This window comes from Watersipora subatra, chromosome 10, assembly GCF_963576615.1.
Source record: "Watersipora subatra chromosome 10, tzWatSuba1.1, whole genome shotgun sequence".
In the NCBI taxonomy this organism is placed as follows: Eukaryota; Metazoa; Bryozoa; class Gymnolaemata; order Cheilostomatida; family Watersiporidae; genus Watersipora; species Watersipora subatra.
In genome coordinates this window covers 57,747,515-57,775,001 of record NC_088717.1, presented here as the reverse complement: position 1 = coordinate 57,775,001, position 27,487 = coordinate 57,747,515, and the positions used below count along the sequence as shown (strand labels likewise).

General features: G+C 37.3%; 2 protein-coding genes across 2 annotated transcripts; one reads left to right on the top strand and one right to left on the bottom strand.

The window, feature by feature from the left end:
- Positions 1 to 588: 588 nt before the first annotated feature.
- LOC137406374 (gem-associated protein 8-like) lies at positions 589 to 8,116 on the top strand. Its single transcript, XM_068092946.1, has 6 exons — positions 589 to 737; positions 1,548 to 1,697; positions 2,850 to 3,055; positions 4,102 to 4,152; positions 6,258 to 6,361; positions 7,454 to 8,116. The coding sequence occupies exons 1-6, from the start codon at positions 664 to 666 to the stop codon at positions 7,556 to 7,558; spliced, it is 690 nt and encodes a 229-aa protein (XP_067949047.1). The 5' UTR covers positions 589 to 663; the 3' UTR covers positions 7,559 to 8,116.
- A 7,820-nt stretch (positions 8,117 to 15,936) lies between these two features.
- On the bottom strand, positions 15,937 to 26,815 carry LOC137406038 (trafficking protein particle complex subunit 1-like). The gene is made up of 4 exons (XM_068092554.1): positions 26,678 to 26,815; positions 20,078 to 20,148; positions 19,498 to 19,636; positions 15,937 to 16,267 (listed from the first exon to the last, which is right to left on the bottom strand). Exons 1-4 carry the CDS (start codon positions 26,771 to 26,773, stop codon positions 16,145 to 16,147), a joined length of 429 nt encoding a protein of 142 aa, XP_067948655.1. The 5' UTR covers positions 26,774 to 26,815; the 3' UTR covers positions 15,937 to 16,144.
- Positions 26,816 to 27,487: the final 672 nt, after the last annotated feature.

The following is a 27,487-nucleotide window of genomic DNA, read 5'->3' as shown; positions in this document are numbered from 1 at the left end:
ACCAAGAAAATACCTAAACTAATTAATGCTGTCCTAGCCCTCATATAACAATACAAAACAAAAGTTCCTGAAAACTAAACTAATCATTGCAACACAACGCAGAGAATAACAATAGCTACAATAACAAAGAATACCCGTCTCTGTTTATATTGAAGAAAATTACCAAGGCTACTCCAATAACTAACATTTGATTACACAGTTAGTGCTAATTTCATCAACAATGCAAATTAGTAGTTGCATTGCCAAAATCTAACTAAAGCTAAAAATAATAGTGAGTAAACTTCTGTTCCAATCCGTACGACGAGCTACAAAACATTTCATAACAACCGGCGTGGGGCGAAATCCACGTTAATCGGTTTTGGATCAAAGTTCATAGTCTGAGTTCTACGTCCAATGAAACGCGAGAAGTAGAAGTGAGAGTATTCGCATTATTTTCGGAGTTTCGGAAATATTATGCTACAGCCGACAAATTAAATATAACAGGCTATCAAATAGTAACATTGACCAAAACCGTGTTTCTTATACGACTTCAGCGACGGTTACACTTCCTAATACTATCTTAGCTATGAAGTAGCGTTGCGTTTTAGTTCAAGGCTGTTCTATGAAAAAATACGAATCTTCGACGCGTAAAAATTAAGTTCGCTAGTAGCGAACGCAAATACAATGGGGCCCTCTGAAATACCTTCGTACCCTTCTGGGTTTGCACGGTATTGGACGCATTATAATTTTATGCATAGGTAAATTGATGCAGATTATTTGCAATTAGGCCAGTCAATAAGGGCTGTCAACAGTGTGGAGTTAAAACTCTTTTGACTGTTTTTGACCAAACACAGAACTGAAGGACTAAATCGAATGCACGTCAAATTGAATTGATCCTAACACTGGGTCAGTTTATTTGGATTACACGCTGGCCGGGCTTTTTTAAACTGAACTTTGGTCTGGTGTTATTGCGCCAAGCCTGCAGTCTTGGACCTGCCCATAAATCTCATTGGTAACAGAACAACACTTGAAAAAAAATAGAGTAAAAGTATTGTGTTTACAATTGGTGCTATAATATCATATTACTAAAACTGAGAGAAGTAGTTTATCAAGCTGGAGCACTCGTTTAGCTGGTTCATTACACTGTTGTGAACGCAGTTGTAAATGCTTGATTTATTATGCATGTAAGTAGCCCAGAGTTGCTGACTGACACAAGTAATATGTGTTGATCTCTTAAAAGCTTCTTGAACATGTGAAATCTGATGAATTTCAAGCCAGGCTTTTTCATGAAAACTTCTTTGCAAAAAATTGATTTTTATTAATGCCATTTGCAAGTAAAAGCTACAAGAGCCAATTGGGAATACGAAAAAAATTGGAAAAAATGCTTCAGTATATTAGATGCATTTTGAGCTTTCAGTTAAAATTATAAAAAAGGCAGAACTTGGCCACCCTACAGATGCGTAACTATTATGTAGCGCTGGCCTACACATGTTCTTTTGCATAAAACACAGACCTCTGTCGTAGCACTAGCTTAATAAAAATGTTATTTTTAGAAACTTATGTTACAGCTGGATTCAAAAACACCACCGGGTTCTCACTAACAGCTCTGGTAGTGAACAGCGTTACCCCCAGACTTCACATCCACAAAACCAGGACACACTCTTCAAAGTCCCCACTGTGTCCAACTACATTCCAAAGGGACCTAGTCAAATTAGCGGGTATGGCAGGACTAATCTAATTTTACCATTTCAGTTTTTGAAGGGTTTTGTTATCCTTTCCCTCCAATTTTTTAAAAGCTCACAATTTAAAAGGATGGCTCATCTGACCTCATTGTTTTTAAACTCACATGAACTGTTGCAAAGAAAGACTCCACCTTCTTTTCATATGCTTATATAGGCTACTGCGTAATACTACATAATACCCTAGCTTTATCCCCTAATTGTGATTACCTGCAACTGCTTTCAAGTCAGACGTCAATGTAGCCTGGGCCTCGCAAATCCAGTATTGACTGCGCATCTAAAAGGCTTACTTCTCATATCAAAAATTTTTGTAGCAGTGACATTTCATCACTGTCAATAGAATATTTGTGTTGGTCAATGAGAAATGAGGCATGTTTTATTTATTATGATTATTGATTTTAAGTACTTGGCTCACTTACTATTAAAATTTGACAGCATATATGGACACAAGTATGTAAAGTATTATTTTTATATTGCTGTCGGCAGTTCAATAGTCAACTCTCTTGGCAGACATAAAGAGTAAAGGACCTCATATTTTTACAATTTGCTGTCACAAATAGTTGAATTGTTGTGAATTGCTCTGCCAAATGTAAACATATCGTAAACCACTTGATACCAGTAGAAGTAGGTATTAGTTCCATTAAAAGGGTTGTTTTAGATTGTGAGGAACTATTGGCTGCAGTTATACGTTGATGCCCTGGAAACTCGAGTGCAAAATTTGTAATGGTGATATTTTGTATCATGAGACAAAAGTGAATCCGGGATGGCGAAGTCATATTCAATTACAGTTTTCAAATTCTGGTTGAGTCAATAGAGTACAGCTCAACCAAAAATTCAGGCTTATTCTCTCAACAAGTAAAGTTGACACACTTAATTAATCCAATTAAACGACTTTTCAGCACACAAATATGAAAAAGCTAAAACATGTGTGACCCTGACCTTCTACGAAAATGTAAGACAAATTTTCATAGCCACGAATTACACAATACTTTTCATCCTCCTCCTTAACTAACATTCATTCTGTAGTTTCTTATTGAGTGAAAATTAATGCTGTTTAGCTATCATCATAAGAATACAGAAACATATGTCTTATATTGGTAGTTCCTAACAGAGTGTAGCATATGTTAACAGAAATGGATGCTCAAGGGTCACCGCAAGGTCACTAACGCCAGAATCACAGCCCAAGGCAAAAAAGCGAAAAGCAAAGCATCATAACAGACCCGCCTCGCCAGCAGGTTCCTTGCGTTTGTCGACAGAAGATACATACATTGAAGCTGAGCTCAATAAGCAGTTCCTGGAGTTCATGCAACAATCGGCGCTGCATAAGAAAGAGAGAGGTAGGAACAATATACATGTACTTACTTGTAGATTCCACTTAACTCAAAGGCCTTTTTAATATAATATAATTATTGCTCATACTGTGAGTAGAATCTCTCAACTAATGTCTATTTTTGGGTGTCAATTGAAGTTTTTTATTTTTGCTTTGTAATCAAGGTACAGCATGCCCCCGGGTGGTGGCGATGTCTCTGTTACACTATTTTTCCGCCTTGCGATGTAGAGCACGATGTTCTTTCATCTCCGCCATAGAACATTTTTTTCGCCATTTTGATACCAACAAAAATTTTCTCAAAATTCCAATTTGGCTGTCAGTGTGCTGAATACGTAGGAAAAACAAAGATATCAATATGCTATTTGCCGAAATCCCTCCCCTGAAAAAGATGTGATGCTCGCTCTCTTAGTTCAGCTGTATTCGTTATAGTGAAAACAAAACCGAAAACAGATAGTTGATAAAATTTCAAACGATGACAAAGTTAGAGTTTAGTTTTAGTTCAAACTAAAACTTAGCTTCAAGTGTGTGATTAGTAAGCTGAATTCATTTAAGTTAAATTCAACATTTATGTTATACGTCTGTTTTGAAGGTAAGAACTTCCTGCGGTACGTACTGCACATAGTACATTGTAATGTTACACTTTATTGCAGATAACCATCTAATACACTAAAGTTACTGCAGGTAACTGTAGTTACTAAGGTTAACATACTATTTTGTTACTATATTAATTTTTATTATGTACAGCAAGTGTAAAATATTTTTACCAGGGGGTGTTTGCATTAGATAATTACTGTGGGTTTCTACACTCCTCTACATGTATATGATGGTTTCACTTTACCATGCCAACACCGGAACTAATTGATATTGTATGGCGGTGGTCCACAGGAGGGTGTAAAATCACAGGTTAGTTAATCACAGGTTAGGTTGGTGAAATCACATGCTACTAAATCAAAGGTTAGTAGCACGCATGATACTGGGATTTCATAGCTGATGCCTAAACTGTCTGTCCTCAGCTACATAATCAAACAGCAATCCCTTCTGTTCATCTTACAGAGGCAGCAAAATTGAAGAACAGTGAGGAACAAATGGAAGTGGATGCTAATGGTAAGTCTTGTTATTCGTGTGGCTCAGCTGAGTACACCGCATTCATTATACCGTAAAACCTCTAATTGAACGTCACGGCGCTCTATTTTTCAACCCTTCCTCTTTAGTGGCTGTAAATTGGAGACGGCGTTTATTTAGAGGCTCACATTGTATTTTTCAAATGGCTCGTCAGAGTTTTGGGAAGGGAAATTTAGCCCTTTTACAGGCGAAGAGAGTGTGGCCTATATTTTACCCCTTTTTCTGGTGGAGCAATATTAAACCTTTTAGATGCAATAAATATGCTAACTTACCTCTCACTTGTCAGAGATCTCTTAATAAATATGCATTGAGAAGCCGAGAAATATCTCTACCAGTTGACATCTGTTGCTTGCAATTAATCTACGGTGATATTATAGCGTGTCCTGCTTTGCAGTCCATTGGAGCTTTCAATTTTATTTTCTAAATTTGAAGACATATTTTAATTTTATGTTTATAGTTACCAATGTTGCATTAAAGCTTAGTACACTCATTAATGTGTTTGCTACAGTTTGCAGCCAAAACTAGGTTTTTATATGCAATAGAAGAGTTACGAGCATCGATCAATTGCAACATCAAATGACCGCAATGATGCTATCAAATAATATACATATCTGCAAATTTACAAGTTATGTAATGATAATCTATCAAATGCGACAAATACTCATGAACAAGCGACGCAAATGAATCATACTTATATTACATGCAGAAACAAAAATAAACGTTTTTAAAACAAAAATATTTGCTTCGTTTACTAGGATAGTTGCGTTATGATTGTTGCTTTCGATGGAACGAACATCTTCTGGTTGTCCAATAACTTCCACAATGTCATCTGACCTCAACTCTTCTTCTGCACTGCTGAACTAGTTGATATTAGCATTCAAACATTTTTTGGGTGGAGTTAAACTTGCCCGTTGCATTTAGCACAATTGCGACGCGTTTTGCTCGCTAAACGTAACCTTTGGCCCAAAACTGGTAATTCATCTACCATTGTAAATTTAAACCATTTTTCATATACATGTACTTCGAAATACCAAGACCGCATTAAACAAGGAACTAATATTAGCCTGAGACCGTTATTGATTATTTCTATGGTTTTGCTTTCAAAGTTTTAATGAAAAAAGGCGAAAAGCTTTGGAGTTGGACAACGAGAGAATTGATCGTTATTAATGCAAACAATTCATTATTAATATGATTTTGTGGACACTTTTCTGCTGATCACTTGATATTATGGGTTTATAAAGATTAAAGATAGTCAAAGTGGCAGTCAAATGGAGGTGGCGTTCAAATAGAGGGTGGCGCTCTATTTTTCAATCCTCTCATACTGGCAGTCAAATAGACGCGGTGTTCAAATTGAGATGGCGTTCGATTAGAGATTTTATGGCATCTTCCTTTTCATTCTCTGATCTGGAGCTTTGCTCTGCTCTAGCGCTTATTTTCCTTACTGACAGTTGTTCACACTTTGACAATTGCGCATTGTATGTCAATTGAATATGTGCAAAGCATAACTCTATGGAGGGTAGTAAAGAATCCATAGGCTTACGTTTGTAGGTCCTATTAATGCTCCTTTGATGATATTAGAAGTTTCTATACTAAAACACTAACCATTATTTGCTTCATGTTCATGTGTCTAAGATATTTCGCTGGGGCATCCTTGAGATAGATCTACACAAAACGTTTTGAAAATTGCAAGGACATCAGGCATGCCATTCACCCGCGCTGTCTGTGCTTGTATTTTTATGCTCATTGCATTATCGTATAACATATATATGTATATACACTAGATCAGTTGACACTGATACATGTGCAGTTGATCGCTACACTGATCAGTTGATACACTCCCCAGACAACTATAGATGAGGCTACAACCGGAGACCCATTTAAGGGGCTGCCGGACCTGAGAATATATTCAAAGCCTCAAAACATACCTCATAATTCAGGCTGTCTTAACAAAGCATGCAACTGTCGCCATAAACTAGATTTACATGAGGGTTTATTTTTTATTGTCTGTATATTTGGGACAAGCGGTATCGTTGATTCACTTGTGATACTATTTGGTAGAATTTTCGTGCATGACCAATTTATTGCAGGTCTACCATTGAGTGAGAAGATAAGAATGTCAGCGCCTACTGAACAGCCTGGAATGAGACGCACACACGAGATTCGTCTGCTGTATGGAGACCAATCGCACAAGGTAGGGCCTTTTTGGTGGTGGTTTTCAATATTACAAAGATATCTGATGTTTTAGTCTATCAGTTGCTTTGTCTGTTTAGGATGTCGAAGCAAGGTACAAAAATGTGTATGAAACTATATACCTGTTAAAAGTTTGACCCAACTGCTTTGTGACAATCAAAACTATAATAGGCTTGAGTGTACTATGGTTTGAAGAAAGGATAACTTCACAACGGAGTTTCAGTTGTTGTGTGTGAAAAGTATTGTTGCTATAATCAATCATAATAAGTGTTGGGGCAGCTCTGTTTGTCTCAGTTATTTTGGATATTACTGTTGACTATTTGGGTGTATCGTTACCCGGCCTCACTGTCAGCTTTAGTTTACTCTTAGTGGTCTATTTAAAGAGAATCACTCTCATTCTTGTGTATTCCACGAGCACTAGTTTTTGACTAAAACTGTCCAGTATAGGCAGAAACTCTTACAAAGTAAACAAAAAAATTTTCCCAAAGCAAATATTACTACAAGACAAATAATACAAGAGTTTCTGAGTCTCACATCCAGTATAGCCATCTTACTTAGATAGAACTAATGCTATTTATGCACCAGAGCGAGAGAGCTAATGCTATTTATGCACCAGAGTGAAAGAGCTAAGGCTATTTATGCACCAGAGCGAAAGAGTTAATGTTATTTATGCACCAGAGCATCTTTTAATTTGTGCTTTCCTTCCGTCATAACGGTAGATATATTCTGCTAGATTTTACTCTCATTCTACCAGCCATCAGGTTGTATCTATTTGGCTGTAGATGTGCCTGTTCTCTTTCTGTCTTTGTCTCTTAATAAAGTTGCTTTTCCGTTTCTGGTAAGGTTGTTATCTGTTTGTTCAATAATGCTTGCGAGTCAAAGGCCGCCTCCTACCACCTCCATATTGTATTGCTACCTAGACTAGATGTTACTAAGAACTTTCAGAAATATAGCGAGTCCAATATGACTCCTTCTTTCATGCTTCTTGATCTCTAACCCCTATGTCTTACACGCACTCCACCTCGGTCCCTTGTCTGGGCCACCCCTTCTGTATAACCTGTTCTATTAATTCACTCCATGTTATATCTTGTAGATACATGGCCTAGAAACAGCACAGCAGCTGTGCTTTCAGCAAGCTTGTGATAAAAAGAAACCTTTACATTGGCCTAACATTCCATTGAGGTTGGAATTCACCTGATAGCTCATGCCAACTGATAGAGCATATCAGAACATGCCCGATAGTTCATGGCGAAAAGTTAATTTCACCTGATGGCTCACGTTATAGGATGATTTTCAGCTGTTCTAACATTTTATACGCTATGGTGTACTGGTTAGGTTAAGTCAAGGAAGTGAATCATCAGCAGGTCTATGCTGCAAAATCAAATAAGTCTTCGACTTCATATTGAAGGATTAGCTATACCTACAAGTCATATTAAAAGATTGAATACACCTGCGGACTCATGCCAAAAGATTGAATAAATTTGTAGCCTCATGTCAAAAGGTTGGATACACTTGTAGCCTCATGTCAAAAGATTGGGTACACCTGCAGACTTATGTCAAAAGATTAAATACACTTGTGATGTCATGTCAAAAGGTAAAATACACTTGTGGGCTCCCACAAAAAGGATTGAGTGCACTTGAGGGCTCAAGTCCAAAGCTTGAATACACCAGCTGGCTCATGTCAAAGGATTGACTCGACTTGTGGACTCGTATACAAAGATTTGATATAGTTATGAGTTCCCACTAGATAATTTAGCATTAAACTCACATGAATAGTTAGGGTAGAATTAATCCACAAGACGAATCTGTCGTGTTCATACAAGGTGTTGGTTGTATTCATTGTTTTTTTTTCTGTATACATCGTATGCTACCACAATATCTACATGTAGATACAAATTAAAACCTGTAAGATAGTTACGAAGAATGTGTATCTTTTACCCTCATCAGCTACTTCAATTTGCATGATTTCACCTGCTTTTCTAGGACTGAACTTTAAATGGTTTGGCTAAAAGAAGATACAAAAGAGTCCATAAAACTTTAACATTTAATTAATACAAAGTTAAACTCTTTAGTCCGTTACATATGTGTAACATATATAGATATATCTATATCATTCTTACGTGAATTAAAATGTAAAAATACAGTTTGGCTGTTGCAAATATTAAAAAACTGTCCCCAATTGGCTGTGTACATGTAATAAGTTGGTTTCCTGCAAACGCTTTGTTTGTTGAACCAGCTATTCCGAGTTTCATAAAAAAGCAACATATTCCTCTGTTCTGACTAATAATCACATACAGTGATGTAGTGCTACCCTAACTCTCCCTAACTAAATTATGGTTAAAAGATTTGTGTGTTTTTTGAGTATAACTATTGTTAGGGTTAAACAATTTTAGACTGCCAATTCTCAATGTAAATTATAACTCAATTTCATTGATTCAAGTACACTAATGTCATTGTAGTCGACATTCAATGGCTATTCAATATAAAAGCAGCATACAGTACAATACAGTGATGTGATGTTCATGTAACATGACACTTTTTCTCTAGTAAGTCCTTGAATTATTCTTTCAAAGAACAAACTTTTGGCGTTTGATTGTGTTTTACGATAAATACTTTGAACCATAAATTCAATAGTTGCTTCTCTTTCTTAGGGCTCTTGGCAACACTATGTTCCCAAATTTTTATTATTTTTTCAACTTATTTATTACTACAGATGTGCTCATTTCTCATATCAAATACATAATTTTAAAGCCCTGTAGGCTTTGGCGGACCTTTGGCCTTAGGACCCCACTGGGGGGCTTACAGCACCACCCAGCTGTTCCACCGCCACTACATGGCGGTGGAGTCACGTTGCGACTCTTGGTCGCCTACATCCCCTTATCTCAACTTTTCAGTTATGGTTAAAAAAAGGTTCGCACTACATCACTGATCACATAAGTTACTATACAGGTTCATCACTATTCCGTGACTAATTACAAAGTTTTACATCCTCCCCAATGAGATTGTTTGAAACTAGAATTTTATTTGGAATCATGAGACAACGATCAGGTAAGGGTACAGCACAAAACACTTCTTGAATTGCAATAACCTGCAAGGAAGGTGCAGAGAATACATTGTTGAAGGGGCATTTCGCAAAGTTGTGTTGTTTTTTGGCATATTAAAGTTCGTTTGTTCTCGCAGTCCTCCAAGCTGGATACTTGTACTTGACACCATAATCCGAACCTCGTGCGATGTGCGGATTTTCCACACAGAATTCCAATACCTGAATAATGAGACACAATGGCATCACTAACCCTTTGTAATATTCAGATGTAGTAGCCTGGTCATGTGCCAGATTGTTTTAGGTTGCTAAGGTGCCACATTATTAAAACCGTGCATGTTTAGGTAGGACGAATTTAATTGCCCTTTCGGTTACTTTAGTCCTACAGCAATGGCTGTTTGCAAGGATCTACCTACCAAATATATGGTTAGTACATCAGTCAGTTCACTGTTTACTGTCTTGCATTTATTAAAGCACAAAATAAACTATCAACAAAAACATTCAGGATCCTTGCAAGGTATTAAATACCTACAGCGTAATGCTTAACATTTGCTCATAAATGTGTTCCATGGAGGAAGATGACTAAGCTCTGATATTTTTACCGATTCATTGTAAAAATAGTAGTAACAACAGCTGAAGTTACATTTCTTTAACAAAACCCAACTTGTTATGTAGTTTGTGCTGCTTGGAGGTAAATAAAATCTTGAGTCAAGGTGATCCAAAACTGGTAATGAGATATTAAGTCTACCAAGTCATCACCAGATGTGACACTCGATTATACGATTTGTAGGTTATTTAGTACCTCTTTGGCATCTGCTAGTTCGTGCTCCTCGATTTCTCCGCTGACTACAATTTAACAACAGCACCATGTCATTATGTCATTGTAGTATATGAATTTGCTTGGTATCAGCATTGCTGTAAAGGTAACCCTTTCTTCTACATTCGAGTATTAAACCCAACAACTACTCACAGTTCTTGTCAAGCATTGGCACAAAGTCAATCTTCTCATCTACAGTTATGTCACCATCAGAGTTGGCATCCATGCAACTTGCCAACAATCCTGCATCAAGCACGGTGGGAGGAAGTCCAAGGAATTTTTGAAAGAGGTCGACTAATTCACTCTTTGGTAGAGCTGCAATAGCGTGATGTAATATTTAAAATTTACTGTAAGTACTGATATGGTCAGTAATTGTGGAAGGATCTTTGATATTTATAGTTGAATAGTTAAACTACTGTTTGGGGTTGTCTGCCCATAGATAACAATACATAGAAATAGTCACAAGTGTTGAGCTGGGTAAATCACTAGTTGAATCCTTTTGTTGATGTCTCAAGACTTTCAAAGACTATTAATCTTTAAGACATTTTAAAAAGCTCTATCTCCTCATTACAAAGACCTCAAGTTCTTCTACAATGATGACTCCGATAGTTTATGTTTGCAGTTTTTCCAATTTTATTTATTGTTAAGGGAAAAAATGAAAGTTGGAGGACATAAAGGAACTACACATATTTCCAGGTTAAGTTAGTTGTTAACAAGTGAAATTAGTGAACTTTGCATGCCATCATTTAAGTCAATTGACGATGGCGTTCAAATAGAGGCTCGCGATGTATTTTTCAAATAGCTCATCAGAGTTTTGGGAAAATAAAATTAGCCCTTTTGCGGGCAAAGCGAGTGCGGCTTAAACTCTTAGTTAGTTGTTAACACTGATAGGCCAAGTTCTACACCTTGTTGTTAACACTGATAGCCCAAGTTCTACACCTTGTTGTTAACACTGATAGCCCAAGTTCTACACCTTGTTGTTAACACTGATAGCCCAAGTTCTACACCTTGTTGTTAACACTAAACGCCCAGTTAGTTGATAACACTGATAGGCCAAGTTCTACACCTTGTTGTTAACACTGTTAGACCAATTCCTACACCTTGTTGTTAACACTAAATGCCAAGTTAGTTGTTAAAACTGATAGGCCAAGTTCTACAACTTGTTGTTAACACTAAATACCAAGTTAGTTGTTAACACTGTTAGACCAATTCCTACACCTTGTTGTTAACACTAAATGCCAAGTTAGTTGTTAACACTGTTAGACCAATTCCTACACCTTGTTGTTAACACTAAATGCCAAGTTAGTTGTTAACACTGATAGGCCAAGTTCTACACCTTGTTGTTAACACTGAAGCGATTTTGGTGTTAATTATTGGTTATACTTCAACCATACGCTGGCCAAAGTTTGAGAATGAATGTTTGTCTAAGTAGGAGGAAGCAGGGACGATTACATTGACTCTGCAAACCTTCATAGGTGAACAATTGTCGTTCCTTAGCAAGAGGATAACTAAAATATTTCTAGTTAACTAGTTTTATTTGTCAGCCCTTGCTACAATCTTTAATATCTCAGTCGTATCACTATTATTATATAGGCACCTTGTCTTTCCTTGGACTTTATCACCTTGGCTACAAGCCCCCACAATTCATCATGTGATAAGCCTTCTGAATTGTCCTTGTCAAGAGTTGTAAGAAAACGATGAAACACAGTCCTGCGGATAGGCGATGACTCATTCCTGCTGCCGCTGACTATCATTTCACAAAATTCACCACGACACCACACACCATCACCTATAAGTATTCATATAAGTTATTAGTGATTCACTATGTCCCGATGTGAGTCTATCATTTTTATATGATCTAGTGCATAGATGGAATCAATCGGGTTCTTAGCCAAACAATAAAATCTGTAGATAGTGTATACACATTAGCTGTGTGAGCTTTTAGTGAATAATACAATACATATAATAAACTAGACAAAGGTGCTTGTAAAACTAGAAATTCCACTGTCATACAACCCACGGCCAAAGTGATAATGGAAAAAAGAAAGGGTACTGTTGGTTGTTGAAAAAGTAGTTCTCAGCAGGAATTGACAGAGTATAATGTAAATGAGACTTGTTTGAGATGAATATTGTTTTGAGATGAAAAAAATATTAATTAAAGCTGTAGGCCTAACCTACTGTAATGTATGTATTTTAACAACAACAATAAGGAAATATGTTTTTTATAACTCTGAAATGCAAAATTAGAAGTAAAATGGCAAGCTACTGTGTACTATACACAGTTTGAAAGTTGGTTGTGTTGAATGTAGAATGGTTTTGATAGCGATCTTTAACAGAAAGCAAGTATGAGTGTTCACACGTCTGGAAGTCTTCTGCAAACTGCAGCAAAATAAAAAAAATGTTCTCGTCATAAAGGGGCGTTGTAGTTCGGCCCTAGCTTGTACATAAGTTGTAAAGAATTTTGGCTAACGTTTTAAATAATGAAACCTTCGATGATTGGACAAAAAAACATAGGCTGATAAACTGTGAACCACAATTTCGTACCTGTAAATCGGTCTACGCTTCAAACGGTCTACGTTTATTACAGAAACCTTCGAATAAATTTGATTACAAGTAAACAGTGCCATAGACTGGTGAAATAAGCACGGTTTTCTCGTGAAATGCGCACTGCTAAATAGTTCTAATATCTGTCGCACGGCTTTATTGGCGTATCGTAGGCCGGTCTTAACTTTTATTATAAACCAAGCTTTTCAAGCGTTTTGTGACGATTTTCGGCCAAATTAATCTGTCTATTTGTGTATAATCCGATCAGATGGGTAAGTTTTAAGAGACTGACGACATTTTACAAAGACTTGGTAACATATTTAAATAGGCTTATATGTGTTTTGTATCGTTATAATACTTTAACGACTCTACAAAACGATGGTCAAATTTGTTGATGAGATTTTGAAACAAGGGTTTGTGACGTTGTTTATGAATAATTTTCGTAAGTTGTGTGCACATGCACTTATCATAAAAACTCTCGTTTGGTCGTGGGAACACCTGCAGTAGACGGTATTTTTACTTTTCCCCACATGCATCGCAAAAATTTGATACAACTTCGTTTTTATCATTGGTACATAGTAGTGTGACTAAAGGGATGTGCTGGTACACGCATATGACTGTAACTATAGGGTTGTACCGCTATATAAACCAAAGCAATTAAATTGAACTATGATCAAAGGAGGCTCTTATCATTGGCTAGCCCCTACCATTGGTGTCAACATAATTAAACCAGATCTCGGTGTAATCAGATAGTTCTTCCTTCAGATTATGGGTCATAAGCCACCACATGTCTTCGAAGACTACAGGAAACATCAGTTGTGGTGACTCCGTCAATATCCCCTTCAGTATCTCATATGTTATGCCATCCTTTGCTAAAATGTCTCAGTTAGTTGTAGTTTTGGTTTCTGCTCTTTCACACATAACTAGATATAACTTGTTTTAAACAGTTAAGCTTGCTCAAACAATATGTACATAGAATAGCTTTTTAAAGACCAATAAATTAATTAATATATCTTAGTATACACATGCCTTGTTGCTGTAGAAGTTAAAACTACAGCTGTGATTCCCTTTAATAGTTTTGTCAATCAATGGTTTGGATAAAACTGACGTTTTAAAAATACTGGTTACACGCGATGGAGTAGGTTAAAATATCGAGTTGGTAAAGTTTTTTATAAAGCGCAGGCATGTTCTATGAAATACATGTACATACAACAGCAACTTATTTTATATTACATATGAATTTATAATATAAGATTGTGAGCGGTGAAATTAAAATTTATCTTTAATTGTACATCAAGTAAAATTAATTGATTACACCTACTATAATAATATTAATTAATTTTAAAAGAAAGTGGAGAAAGTTCAATCACATTTTGAACTTTATTTAATTTTAGAATGCAAATTGTTTTAATTTGCGCCAAATTTGAGCTTGAGCTGTTTCGAGCTATGCTCAATGCAGTCTAAAAATTCATTTAAAAGTTTTAAAATTTGAGCTGGTTATAGGCAAATTTTATGAAAGTTTGCTTTCATGAAATTTTCTAAATAATTCAATTTGCTCCATAAGGGGGAAGGTTGAACCACCACTTAGAATAAGTTAAAATGATAAAAAATTATTGTTTTCAAAGGTACTTACTGTATTTATTATCTAGAATGTATGATATTCAGAATGCTTTTTAGTAGTAAGTAGTGACTATACTATAGTTATATTAATATGTGTATAGCCTAACTACAAGTGTGTACTTTACAAATTCTATGCAAGGAGTACACCATTTCTGATGCTTTTGTTGAGTGTTTTGAGCAAATAAACGTACACATAGCCTACCAAATAATGCCATATAGCCTACCTTTCTCTTCAAAATATTGTTTGGCAGCGTGTAGCTCTTCAAGGCGCACAACACCATCTTCATTGTCATCGATCGTTTGTCTGAGGAGGTTGAACATCTCCAACTTTTCTTGCTCATCGTGTGTCAATTCGTAATCAGGCTGCTGACTATCTATGTCTAGCCAATGCACCCGCTCAACAGCAAGGCATCTGAGGAAAACACTGTGATCTCAATAACCCCCAGCTTATGTTTGGTATGCAAGAGAACTTAATACTTGTGATATACTTACTGGTGAGTACTGTAGAGTTAATTTGAGGCACAACTTGACAGCTGAATACTTTATTAACAGTCTGAAGACCAATATCAAGGTTTCACAATATTATGCAAATAATTATAAAATGGTTACAAAGAGTTGTGAGAGGATTAAGTCTGTCTTTAGGTACCATGTCCTGTGAGGACATAGGCGATCATGGTTCTCCCCCAATTCCTATAACCAAGTCTTGGCAAGTTGCAGCTTGTTGGAACAAGGTTTGCCATTGCCTTCTGTTAGGTGTCTTAATTGAGACACCATCTCTAGCTAGCTGGCTACTGCCTCACAGCTCCTCCGCCCTTTGTCAGGTTTTGTTTTCATTACTACAGGCTCGCCAGCAACCCTCTTCATCCACGCTGGGGCACAGATGAGGGCGCCAGTTTGGTCACCGACAGCCTGGCTTAGCACAGGAGTGATTATGGCTGTATGCCCTTGCTGACAGCACGAATGGTCCTTATGTGACTCAACTGCTGCCCTACTGATCATAAGCTAACGCTTTAACTGAACCGCGACTGCTTCTACCAGTCGACTAGCAGAATATTATATAAGATTTAGTGTGAGAACAAACGACCATTTGTCGTTTTATAATAGGTCAAATATGCTTGATTCAAACTGTTTATATCTAACAGCTACTTACACCAGGAGGCATCATTAGGTAACATTTTTAGTGCACACCAAAAATAATATTCTCAATGCTTTGGTCTAAGTTTGGTAAACTATAGTACTTTTTTAAGCTCACAGACGACTTTAAATGGTACAGCTTTATTCTACATACCCCAGCGCCAACGCTAAAAACAAACAGCACAGTTGAAGACTCTTTGCCATGCTGGCTTCCCGTTTAAAACCTAACTATTAGCTATGGCCAACATAGCGTCATACTTAACGCTAGGAATGCATTATTCTGCTGCATCGAGCCCCAAATGCTAATGAAATGGGTGTTGTGTTGATAGTTGAAAATTTAACTCAAAGTCAGCACAGACTGCAAGCAACTTCTGTATCATTGTATTCGATACTAGTTTACAACAATAGATAAAATTTAGCATGAATTTAATAGGCATTTATTTACACGATGATGACATCACTACTCCATACACTAATTAAACTTTCTCACTACAAAGCACAAAATAATAATCTATGTACAGACAGATGAGAATAAACAAATAATCTTTATGATTCAAGGAATGTTCAGTCTCAAATACAGAAATAAATAGCACCACATGTAATGAGGCATTATGGCTCTGATAAAAAAGCTACGCTGTCTGATAGTATGGCAGCGCTTTAATAAATGTGTCGAGTCGCTCTTCGAACAAGTCGCTTGTAATCGGCTCATCCAACCGACACAGCGGATTCCTCACTACACATTCCACATACACCTACCATAAAACCAAAACATGAGAAGAACAGACTCCTGGAGAGACAAGTTCAAAGGTCAAATATTACTTAAAAAGCAGTCAGATATCTACAGGCAAACACAATTTGTTAAGAGGTCTGCTTCATACATTAAACCACCATATATAGATACAGATCTCCCTAGAAGGCCACGTTAATTTATAGGGAGGGTTACTCAGCCAAAAAACATTTTATAACTCGTTAATAAATACAGCAAAAATTAAAAAATATTCTTAAAGCAAAAGCATTATAAAAATCTACATAAAAATAAACGTCGAAAACTTGAATTATGACTAAAAAGTTAACTAACCTAATAACCAGTGAAAATGTTTTTATTACAGTATAACCTACTCACACTTCAACTAGGTGAATTATAACTGTACTTTAAGACACGTGAATGGCTATGAATAGATAGAAGTGATGATACAGTATAACTTACTCATACTACAACTAGGTGAATTATAACTGTACTTTAAGACACGTGAATGGCTATGAATAGATAGAAGTGATGATACAGTATAACTTACTCATACGTCAACTGGGTGAATTATAACTGTACTTTAAGACACGTGAATGGCTATGCATAGATAGAAGTGATGATACAGTATAACTTACTCATACTTCAACTGGGTGAATTATAACTGTACTTTAAGACACATGAATGGCTATGAATAGATAGAAGTGATGATACAGTATAACTTACTCATACGTCAACTGGATGAATTATAACTGTACTTTAAGACACGTGAATGGCTATGCATAAATAGAAGTGATGATACAGTATAACTTACTCATACTTCAACTGGGTGAATTATAACTGTACTTTAAGACACATGAATGACTATGAATAGATAGAAGTGATGATATAGTATAACTTACTCATACGTCAACTGGGTGAATTATAACTGTACTTTAAGACACGTGAATGGCTATGCATAGATAGAAGTGATGATACAGTATAACTTACTCATACTTCAACTTGGTGAATTATAACTGTACTTTAAGACACATGAATGGCTATGAATAGATAGAAGTGATGATACAGTATAACTTACTCATACGTCAACTGGATGAATTATAACTGTACTTTAAGACACGTGAATGGCTATGCATAAATAGAAGTGATGATACAGTATAACTTACTCATACTTCAACTGGGTGAATTATAACTGTACTTTAAGACACATGAATGACTATGAATAGATAGAAGTGATGATATAGTATAACTTACTCATACGTCAACTGGGTGAATTATAACTGTACTTTAAGACACGTGAATGGCTATGCATAGATAGAAGTGATGATACAGTATAACTTACTCATACTTCAACTTGGTGAATTATAACTGTACTTTAAGACACATGAATGGCTATGAATAGATAGAAGTGATGATACAGTATAACTTACTCATACTTCAGCTAGGTGAATTATAACTGTACTTTAAGACGCGTAAATGGCTATGCATAGATAGAAGTGATGATACAGTATAACTTACTCATACTTCAACTAGGTGAATTATAACTGTACTTTAAGACACGTGAATGGCTATGAATAGATAGAAGTGATGATACAGTATAACTTACTCATACTTCAACTAGGTGAATTATAACTGTACTTTAAGACACGTGAATGGCTATGAATAGATAGAAGTGATGATACAGTATAACTTACTCATACTACAACTAGGTGAATTATAACTACACTTTAGGACACGTGAATGGCTATGCATAGATAGAAATGATAATATAGTATAACTTAAGACGTGGTCACACGAGCACCGAACCGACGTAGGATCGGTTCGGAGGCTGGTTCGGTTCGTGGCACATGTCACACGGCCACCGAAGTAACTTCGCTTCTTAGATACCATACGTATAAAGACAGGACACGGTTTCATTAGTAGTTTTTATGTATTTGAGTTAAATATTTCTATTGTAAACAAAAAACTTTGAAGAACAATTATAGATTATAATTACACAGCAGATTTATCAGACGATCGTTCAGCTGCTCAAAATAAATCACTCGATACAAAGATTTTGCCAACCCTTCCCATCAACATAATTATATTTTTTTTATTAACAGATGAATGTTTTTCTATGCTGAGTACATAACAAACAAAAACAGTATTTATCATAGTACTGTGGTTTTACATAAATAAATTAGTCAACGATACTTCATCAGGATGAATATGACACATTACTTATATTCTACACGAAAGAAAATCACAATTCTCTTACATTTATGCAAAACTTAAGTGCAACATCTTACATTTATGCAACACAATCATAAGTCCGGGAAAACCTTGTCGTAAATTGCTTCATGTGGTCTATTTAACGAAATAAAAGTATCGTCCCATTTCTTTTTTAGCATTACTCACGCGAACGTAAGTAGAAATGTGACGCGTGCTCGCTAGAATTCTAGAATTTTAACCAGCCAATAAGAGCAAGGGATCGGCACGAAATTTCGAGCAGGACCGAAACGGTTCGTTTCGGCCAGAAATATCCTCGGCCGAACTTTTTAGAGCTGAAAGCGATGTCGTTTTGCGTCATTTAGTTCGGTTCGGCGCTCGTGTGACCACCCCTTTACTCATACTTCAACTAGGTGACTATATTTTATTTTTGCGCTATTTACGCTTCATTTTTGTTTTTTCCACATTCGCCTTCAAAACTGCAGCACTTTGAGAAACTTTGGACATCAAATATTGCATGTTGAAACATCATATGGTAATTGTAAGTAGATGACTGTAATTATGCAATCAAAAATGTTATAAGACAAAATTCTAGTAAAAGACAACTACGATGGAATTATTGACCTCTGCCACTTTTTTGTTAGCGTAAAGGTAACCGTTGAACTGATACCTAGACCAATGAGTTCTTCAAAACACAAAATATTACGATAGTTTTGCAAAAAATGTTTTTCAGGTTCACTTTTACAACTACATATTGGAGATGACTAGTGTAGCGTGACTCGGATGCACCATCTGTAAACAAACATGAGTGAAATGTCTAAATAAGGTTATTGTCACTGAATAAAATACAAACCTTGTGGGTGGGTATCTATACATCTATGTATCCAGCAAGGAAATGGTTATAAATTGATGTACTGAAACAGGGAAGACAGCGAGCAACACCAAATATATTGTAATCATAAGTAAAAGTGGTTGTCATCTGTTAACCAACACACAGTATATATCTCATAAAAGGTTTACATACTCTACCTGACTGTATATCTGTTGAAGAGTCTCTCTAGCATCGCTTACACCTACACTTGTGTTTAAAACAAACTTGAGACCAGACGGTGTCTCGTAGTAATGCAACTTGTATTTACTTGTTTGATAGTTTAGAAAGCCATCTTTGCTGCAACATATAAAAAATAAAAATATAATTAAAGAATTAATCTTCAGCTAAAAATATAATTGATGCTCCCTCATTATTTGCTGACATGTTCTCATACTCATGAAAATACTAACACAACTATATCAGCAAGTAAATTTGCTTATACTCTAATAAACATTCTACTGCAAAGTAATCAAGCTAATCAGCGCAACCGTAAGATATGCAGCAATGGAACAAAACAGAAATTGGTAGCTGAAACAAAAAATGACCAGTTGGCGAAGACAAGCATATTCTAATTGTCTGACAAGATGAAGTAATGCTAGAACAACAAATGTAAACTTAATTAGGCAAAGACAGCCATATCATACTAAATTTTTTTCAAGTACACATCAAACTTCAAAAACTAAAACAATCATAACAAAACAAATAGATAATGAACAAGACTCTCTGTCCATTACTCACCAATCAAAAGGAGATAGTCTTTTTACGAAAGATCTTAAAGAGAACAGCATTCCATACATGTTTTTGAACTCCTAGAAGTAGATGATAACAGCTCTACACATACATATCAGTGAAACTTGATAGAATGAAAATGAAACACTGTTAATCTACATAACTGGCTAAATTCAGAGCCCAATATTTTTCTGTTCATTTATCAAGTCTAGCTTCACAACAACATAAGGGTATAAAGCTGAACTATGAGATGAATCAAGGCTAACATTTGGGGTGCAACTGCTAGCTGTGTCATTCAGTATTATAACAAGAAGACAACTTGGATTTCTTAACCATCAACTGGTTTTCTTAACTTCAACCAACCATACACTATGTATGGAGGATAGCGTACCGCTGACAATAAACAAATGTAAGTACTGTAGTCAGAATTTATGGTCGTCAAAATAAAAGTGTGACTCTATACAAAATGAGCAAATGAAAAGAATTTACGTGTTAGAATGTTGATAGTTTTCAAAATATTTATTGCATACCAATGAAAACATAAGAAATCGTGAAACAGTTTGACCACAGGTGGACCACTAAATATTGTAACGTGTAATACGTAAAACATATACAACACAGTTTAGATTAATCACATAAGATATATATGTAGTAAGGTTGTAATGACAAGATCTTACAACTTTATTGAAAAGATTTGGCATTGCTATTACTTTGTATTACCTCGTAGTTGTCTTTGTAAGGGAATACCGAACAGGTATTACAATCTGTATTTACGACATCACGGGCGGAGGAGATCAAGGTCAAAAAAAGGAAGGAGAGGTTTCCGGTCGGAGGAGGATGGCTGGAGAAAAAGGAGTACCAGAAGCTACGACGAGAGCAGGATTATTCTGGGCGCGGCTCAGGGAGGAGGAGCAACTGACGTACGGATAATCAAGTAAGATCATATAGCTTCATATAGTGTCAGAATATATCGAACCTACAGACGTAATCATGTAAAACGTTGCTGTTTGTGTAACAGTATTTTACAATGGCGTGCTCATGACAAGGCACAGATTTTCTGGAAGCTGTTGCGTTGAGGAATAAGGATCGGAGATTTGCTGAGATATCGCAAAAGTAGGCGTACTTTGTGTGGAGCAATATTTCCCAGATTTTTGCTACCTTGACTCTTAATGACAATAGTGAATTATTCTGTCACTTTCATATATTTTGGTGTTACCTAATTTGTTCCCTGTTAATCACGATCCATCGTATCTTCTTGATTGTTGTGTCCTGCCAATAAAACAGTATAGAGTATGTCTACTAGTGGTGAAACCAAACCTGAAAAATTCGTCAAGCCCATGGATTTCTCCTCAGACAACCTGGCTACCGCTTGGAAAGTTTTTAAAGAGCAGTTTAATATATATGTGATTGTGAAGAAACTAAGAGCTCACTGTAGACGAACAAATCGGTCACATGCTTATGGCCATGGGTAGTGACTCGGTACCAGTATACAATCAGTTCACATTTGTGCCATCTGACGATGACAAAAAGAAAACCCTGGCCAACTGATCAAATTTTATGATGCGTATTTTGAGCCTGTTAAAAATGTTATTTTTGAGCGCTCAGTGTTTAATAAGATGATGCAGCAACCTGGCCAATTTTGCAAACCTGCACCAGTTTATAGTTAAACTCCAAGTCCAGAGTAAGAATTGCGACTACGGTGATATGCGAGATGACTTGGTAAGGGACGGAATAGTGGTGAGAATGCATGACATCGAGCTTCGCAAGTACCTGATTGATGTGCCTGATTTCACACTCAGGTTATGCATTCAAAAAGCGAAGCAATAACTATCAAATCAGGAGCATGTAGTTGTGATGGCCTCTACATCTGGTGCTCTGGGATCCGGTAAAGAAGAGTATGCTAGGAATGTAGACTCGGTACAGCGGTATAAACCCAAATCGTCTAAACAAATGACTGACACTGAAGAAAACAAGAGCAGTAACGCAAAAGACAAACCATACTCAAATTGTGGAAAGTGGAAGCATTTTGGTGGTCGTTACCCGGCAGAAAGGTCAAGCTGCAACAGATGCAAAAAGAAAGGTCACTGGGCAAAAATGTGCAAAGGAGCTCAGGAAGTATTTGCACTGGAGGAGAATGACGATGGAGTAGATAGCTTGTTTCTAGGAAGTTACCAATGACAAAGCCGCATAAATCACATTTACACCATCTCAGAAACAGAAAATGCCTGGTACGTAAAGTTACAGGTGAACTCTAAAAATGTGAGATTTGAAGTAGACTCGGGTGCTGCAGTGTCCGCCATACCAATTAGTGTTTGCGATGCTCTTGGGTTGAAACTGACACCTACTACTCGAAAATTGTTCGGCGCTGGAAACGCTAAGCTTACAGTACCTAGAGTGGTTATCGTAGAACTATCTCATGAAGGAACACGCCACAAAGAGAGGGTTTACATTGTTAAAGGGCTAGCTAGTCCCCTGTTAGGCAAGCCGGTCATCAAAACTCTGGCATTATCAAAGTGTCTGAAATCGCGGAGGGTTCTTCAACAGGTTGGAAAGAGATGTTTCCGTAATTGTTCTCAGGCTTAGGTACCATGAGATCCAGAGTTCATATTCAGCTGAAAGGACTCCTTTTGTTCAATCTACTCCCAAAAGAATAGCTGCAGCTCGGCGCCGGCTTTTACAGGAAGAGCTCCACCAGATGGAGAGGATCGGAGTTATTCAGAGGATAGAGGAGCCCACAGACTGGTGCGCTCCTTGTATAGTGGTGCCCAAGAAAGATGGGAAGATCAGAGTATACATAGATTTTACCCACCTGAATAAAGCGGTGAAAAGGGCTTACCACCCATTTCCAGCCACTGATGAGACAATAGCCAGCCTGGGTAAGTCACGTGTTCTCAAAATTAGATGCAAACTTCGGGTACTGGCAGCTTCGGTTGGGTGAAAGTTCGCAAAAACTGACTACTTTTATCACACCGTTTGGTAGGTTTTTTTGCAAGCGTTTACCATTTGGCATTTTATCGGCTCCCGAAATATTTCAAAGGGAGATGCAAAAGGCTCTGGAGGGTATTGAAGGTGTGTTGTGTCAAATGGATAACATCTTAATCCATACAGAGACTGAAGATGAACACGTCAGTAAAGTGAAAGTTTTATCACGTCTGGCTTCTGCAGGCATTACTCTTAATGAAGAAAAGTGTGAGTTCTCCCGGACTCGTCTCACCGTTTTGGGTCATGCAATAGATGAATCAGGGATACATGCAGATCCAGGAAAATTATCAGCCATACAAGATTTCCCTATCCCAAAAAAACAGAAAAGGCTCAAAGAGATCCCTTGGTATGGTCAATTATCTCGGTAAGTTTATGTCCACCCTAGCAGATGACAGAATCAAGATGAGATCTCTCCTCAAGCTGAAAAATAATGATTGGTATTGGACAGCTGAAATGACTGAAAAGTTTGAGGTGCTGAAGCAAAATATCTCCTCTTTCCCGGTGCTAATCCCATTTGATATGGAAACCGAGACTTGGCTTTCTATCGACGCTTCCTCCTATGGTTTGGGAATGGCGATTTTTCAGAAAACTGCTGATGGCTTTAAGCCTATAGCATTGGCGTCGTGGGCCCTTACGGACACAGAAAAGCGGTATGCCCAAAATAGAAAAGGAAGCTCTGGCCATGTGTTGGGCAGCAGAAAATTTCTACTACTATCTAGCTGGCGGCGACTTCAAAATCAAAACTGACCTCAAACCTCTGGTATCAATTATGGCAAAGAAAAAACTGTTTAAACTCCCCATTCGTGTTCAGAGATTTCGTTTGCGCATGATGCGGTTTTCGTATGGTGTCACATACATCCCTGGAGAGAAGTTGATAGTTGCCGATGCCTTGAGCAGAGCCCCAGCAGGAACAGAAAAAGTGTCAGAACCAGAGCCTTTACTCATTCAGGAAATGATGGAAGAGCTCCCGATATCTCGAGCCAGAAGAGAGCTACTCGAAATTACCCTCTCAACAGACCCCACAGCTAATCAATTAATGATGTATATCCAAGAGGGTTGGCCAAACTACCGTGATCTGCCTCAATGTCTGAAAAAGTACAATTCGTTTAAAGAGGAATTGACTGTGGTTGGAGGATTGCTGTGTTATTACAACAAATTGTATATTACCCTGAGCGAACACGAAAGGGTTTTGCAGAACATTCATAGTGGGCATCTGGGGGAGAACCGCTGCCTCAGAAGAGCTCAGAGTGTGATTTGTTGGCCAAGGATGTCTCAGGACATCAGAGAAATTGTAAAGCGCTGCAACACATGCATTCGCTTTAAGAAAGTACCCATTGAGCCATTGATCCCTACTCCTTTCCCAGAGAGACACTGGTGGCAGCTTGCAATGGATTTCTGCACCGTTGATGAGAGAGGCGATGAGTATTTAGTTATTAGTGACTATTATAGCTGGTTCATGGTCGCTGAAAAGTTTCCCTGAGCCACTGCTGCAGAGATGTGCAGAACTGTCAACAAGGTCATATGTACATTAGGGGTACCTCACATCATTGTATCAGACAACGGTCCACAGCTCATTTCTGAAAACTCATGAAAAATGGTCATGCAGAGAGAGTGGTGCAAACATTCAAGAAGCTTGTGGCGAAAAATGTTGCGATCGAATCTGCTATTATGTGCTATAATGACAGTCCTTTGCAGAATGGCTATACCCCTGCCCAGCTGCTCATTAGAAGAGAGTTGAATTCAATGGGCTATCGCATCAACAGTCCAGTAGATGTAAAGAAGTTTCGCGCTTATGAAGCTGACTACAGAAGTAGGCAGGCTCATACTTTCAATCAACGGCACAGGGCGGTTGAACGGGACCAAGAGCCTGTCGGAACTCGAGTGGTTCTCAACGAGCCTCAGCCAAACCGTTGAGAGCTGTGGTGATGGTGTCCTTTGGCAGAGAAGTTGCGCTGAAAACTGACAATGGAGCCATGCTGCGGAGGAACAGAAAACTAGTGCATGTCGATAAACCCACTGAGTCGTCCCCATCTGATAAGATATGTATATCAAGAGAATACAGCTCCCATCCTACACTGAACACTAGAACTGAAGCGAGCACCAGTCAGTTAACCATGTTATCTAGGAGAGAGAGCTCTACAGAGACCGGACCTCAGCAGTCGCCTGTGCGGGATGCGCCTGCTTCTGCACCTCTGCAGTTACAGATTCCTCAAGTAATAGGACTGTTGGGCAGTCACCTCTCTTGAAAAGCGGTTGTTCTCCGCAGGCACCGACTGTGGCTCCCACTAAAAAGCGCAAAGAGGGTAAGGGATCAACCGGTCTCAGCCATCAGTCTCAGCCAGCACTCATCTCCTCTAATACTCATCGTCAGTGTACAGACCCATCACACACGAACTGGGAGAGTTGTAAAACGTCTAGATAAACCCAACCTGTAATGGGTTATTCTTTGTTTTGTAAATAATGTCTGTCTCTATACTCACTGACTTTCATGTGGTTAACATTGTTATTCTACTAATTTCGAGTTTTGTTTTCCCCCATGATATGGCGACGTCTTTAAGATTTGCATAAATCTTGAGGGGAAGATGTAAAGGAACACCAAACAGAAATTACGATCTGTATTTACGACATTAAGGGCGAAGGAGATCAAGGACAAAAGAAGGAAGGAGAGGTTTCCGGTTGGAGGAGGACGGCTGGAGAAAAAGGAGGACCAGAGGCTACGACGAGAGCGGGATTATTCTGGGCGCGGCTCATGGAAGAGAAGCAACTGACGTACGGATAATCAAGTAAGATCATATAGCTTTATAGTCTTCACACTAGACCACTTAATGTGGAAGTGGTGTGCCTCATATGATTTAATTTATTTTGTCAGTGGTTTTCCATTTTCGAGTAATTGAGTTAAATGCTAGTCAGTAGTGCAAGCTTAATTTGCTATATAAGTTTATAGTGCTTTAACCAAGTAGTTACTTGTAGGATTTGTAATGTATTTTATGGTTCTAGGTAGAAAGCTGTTAAAGTATTCACTTTTAGTGGCAAGTACGAATGATGGTAGTCCTTTACTGTTTGCTCAAGTTTGGATATGAGGCTGAAGAATCTGAGTTTGCTTCTGAGGTCGTATGAACTGTTCAGTGCTGCATGCTTATCTTCTTCACAAATTATCCTCATTAAAAGTCGTAGTTTGATGTCACGTCTCTTTTGTAGTAGCTCAAGACCAAGCTTTTCTTTCGCTTAACTAACACTTTCTGGTCCTTTAAAGTGGCTTATAAAACGTACAGCTTGATTTTGAACAGTTTCCATATCTGCTATGTGTTTTTTTCAGAGACGGATCCTATATTGCTGCAGCATACTCAAGATGTGAGCGACAAAGTGACTTGTATGCCAGAAACCGAGCAGATTGTGGAGCCCAGTATAAGGCTCTTTTTTATCATGCCTAGTTGTAACTCTGCAACTACTGTTTTTTCAGAAATATGCTTGTCAAATCTTAGGTTAGATTATAACTGGACACCAAGATAACGTGTGTCTTTCAAATGGTCTAGAACTTGATCACCAAGAGCGTATTTTGGAATTACTCTGCCAAAATGGGTTACGCTGCAATAGCTATCGACCATTACATTTTTAATGTTTACTTACTTCTTCTTTAGGAAGGGTACTTTGATTAGGCCTGCTCCATTCTGTATAATACAAACACGTGCCCAATCTATCAAAAATATATATATTATAAATCATTTTACATGAAACTAGCTAAATTAAAGCGAAAGCGGAAACGCCTATCTCACTTTTTTCACTGAAAAATTACGCGTGCAAATTAAAATTTACTGTGTAGTAGCAAAAAATTACTTTATTTATAAAATTATGTCACAAAAATAAGTAAATTTATTAATAAAACATAAGTAGTGTAAAAAGCTTTTAAATTTATTTGTGTGTATTTTTTAAAAACATTTCTAAAAACATCGAATGAATACTGTAAACACTTGCTTTCTAACGAGTCCACTATTTTTTTGTTTTAAAGTCTAGTTTCGCATTAGCAGTACGAAATTTAAAAAGTTGACGCTAGTAATAGGCAAATCAGTTATAGCTTATCAGGTACGGTACAAACAGCCATGTTTAACCGCACCGTTTATTGATGTAATTATTTTTTGTTTACGATAAGTATTTCGTCAAAGTTACAAGTAAAAAGCAAGAATCTCTAAGCTCTTAGTTAGCCTTACACTTTTGCTAAGTTATGGTTGAAAAAAGGTGCTTTGGTTACAATCCTGTCTGGTCCTAATCGAATCTTCTGATAATATTTTTTATTGATGTGTTAGCAGAAGGTGCTAGAAGAGATAATTCATAGTTTGTAGTAGTGTATTTAGTGACACAATGTTAATAGTGATATTAAATTATCTCTGCTATTCCAATATTTTAGTCATATCTATTTCTTATTTGTATAACCAGTAAAGT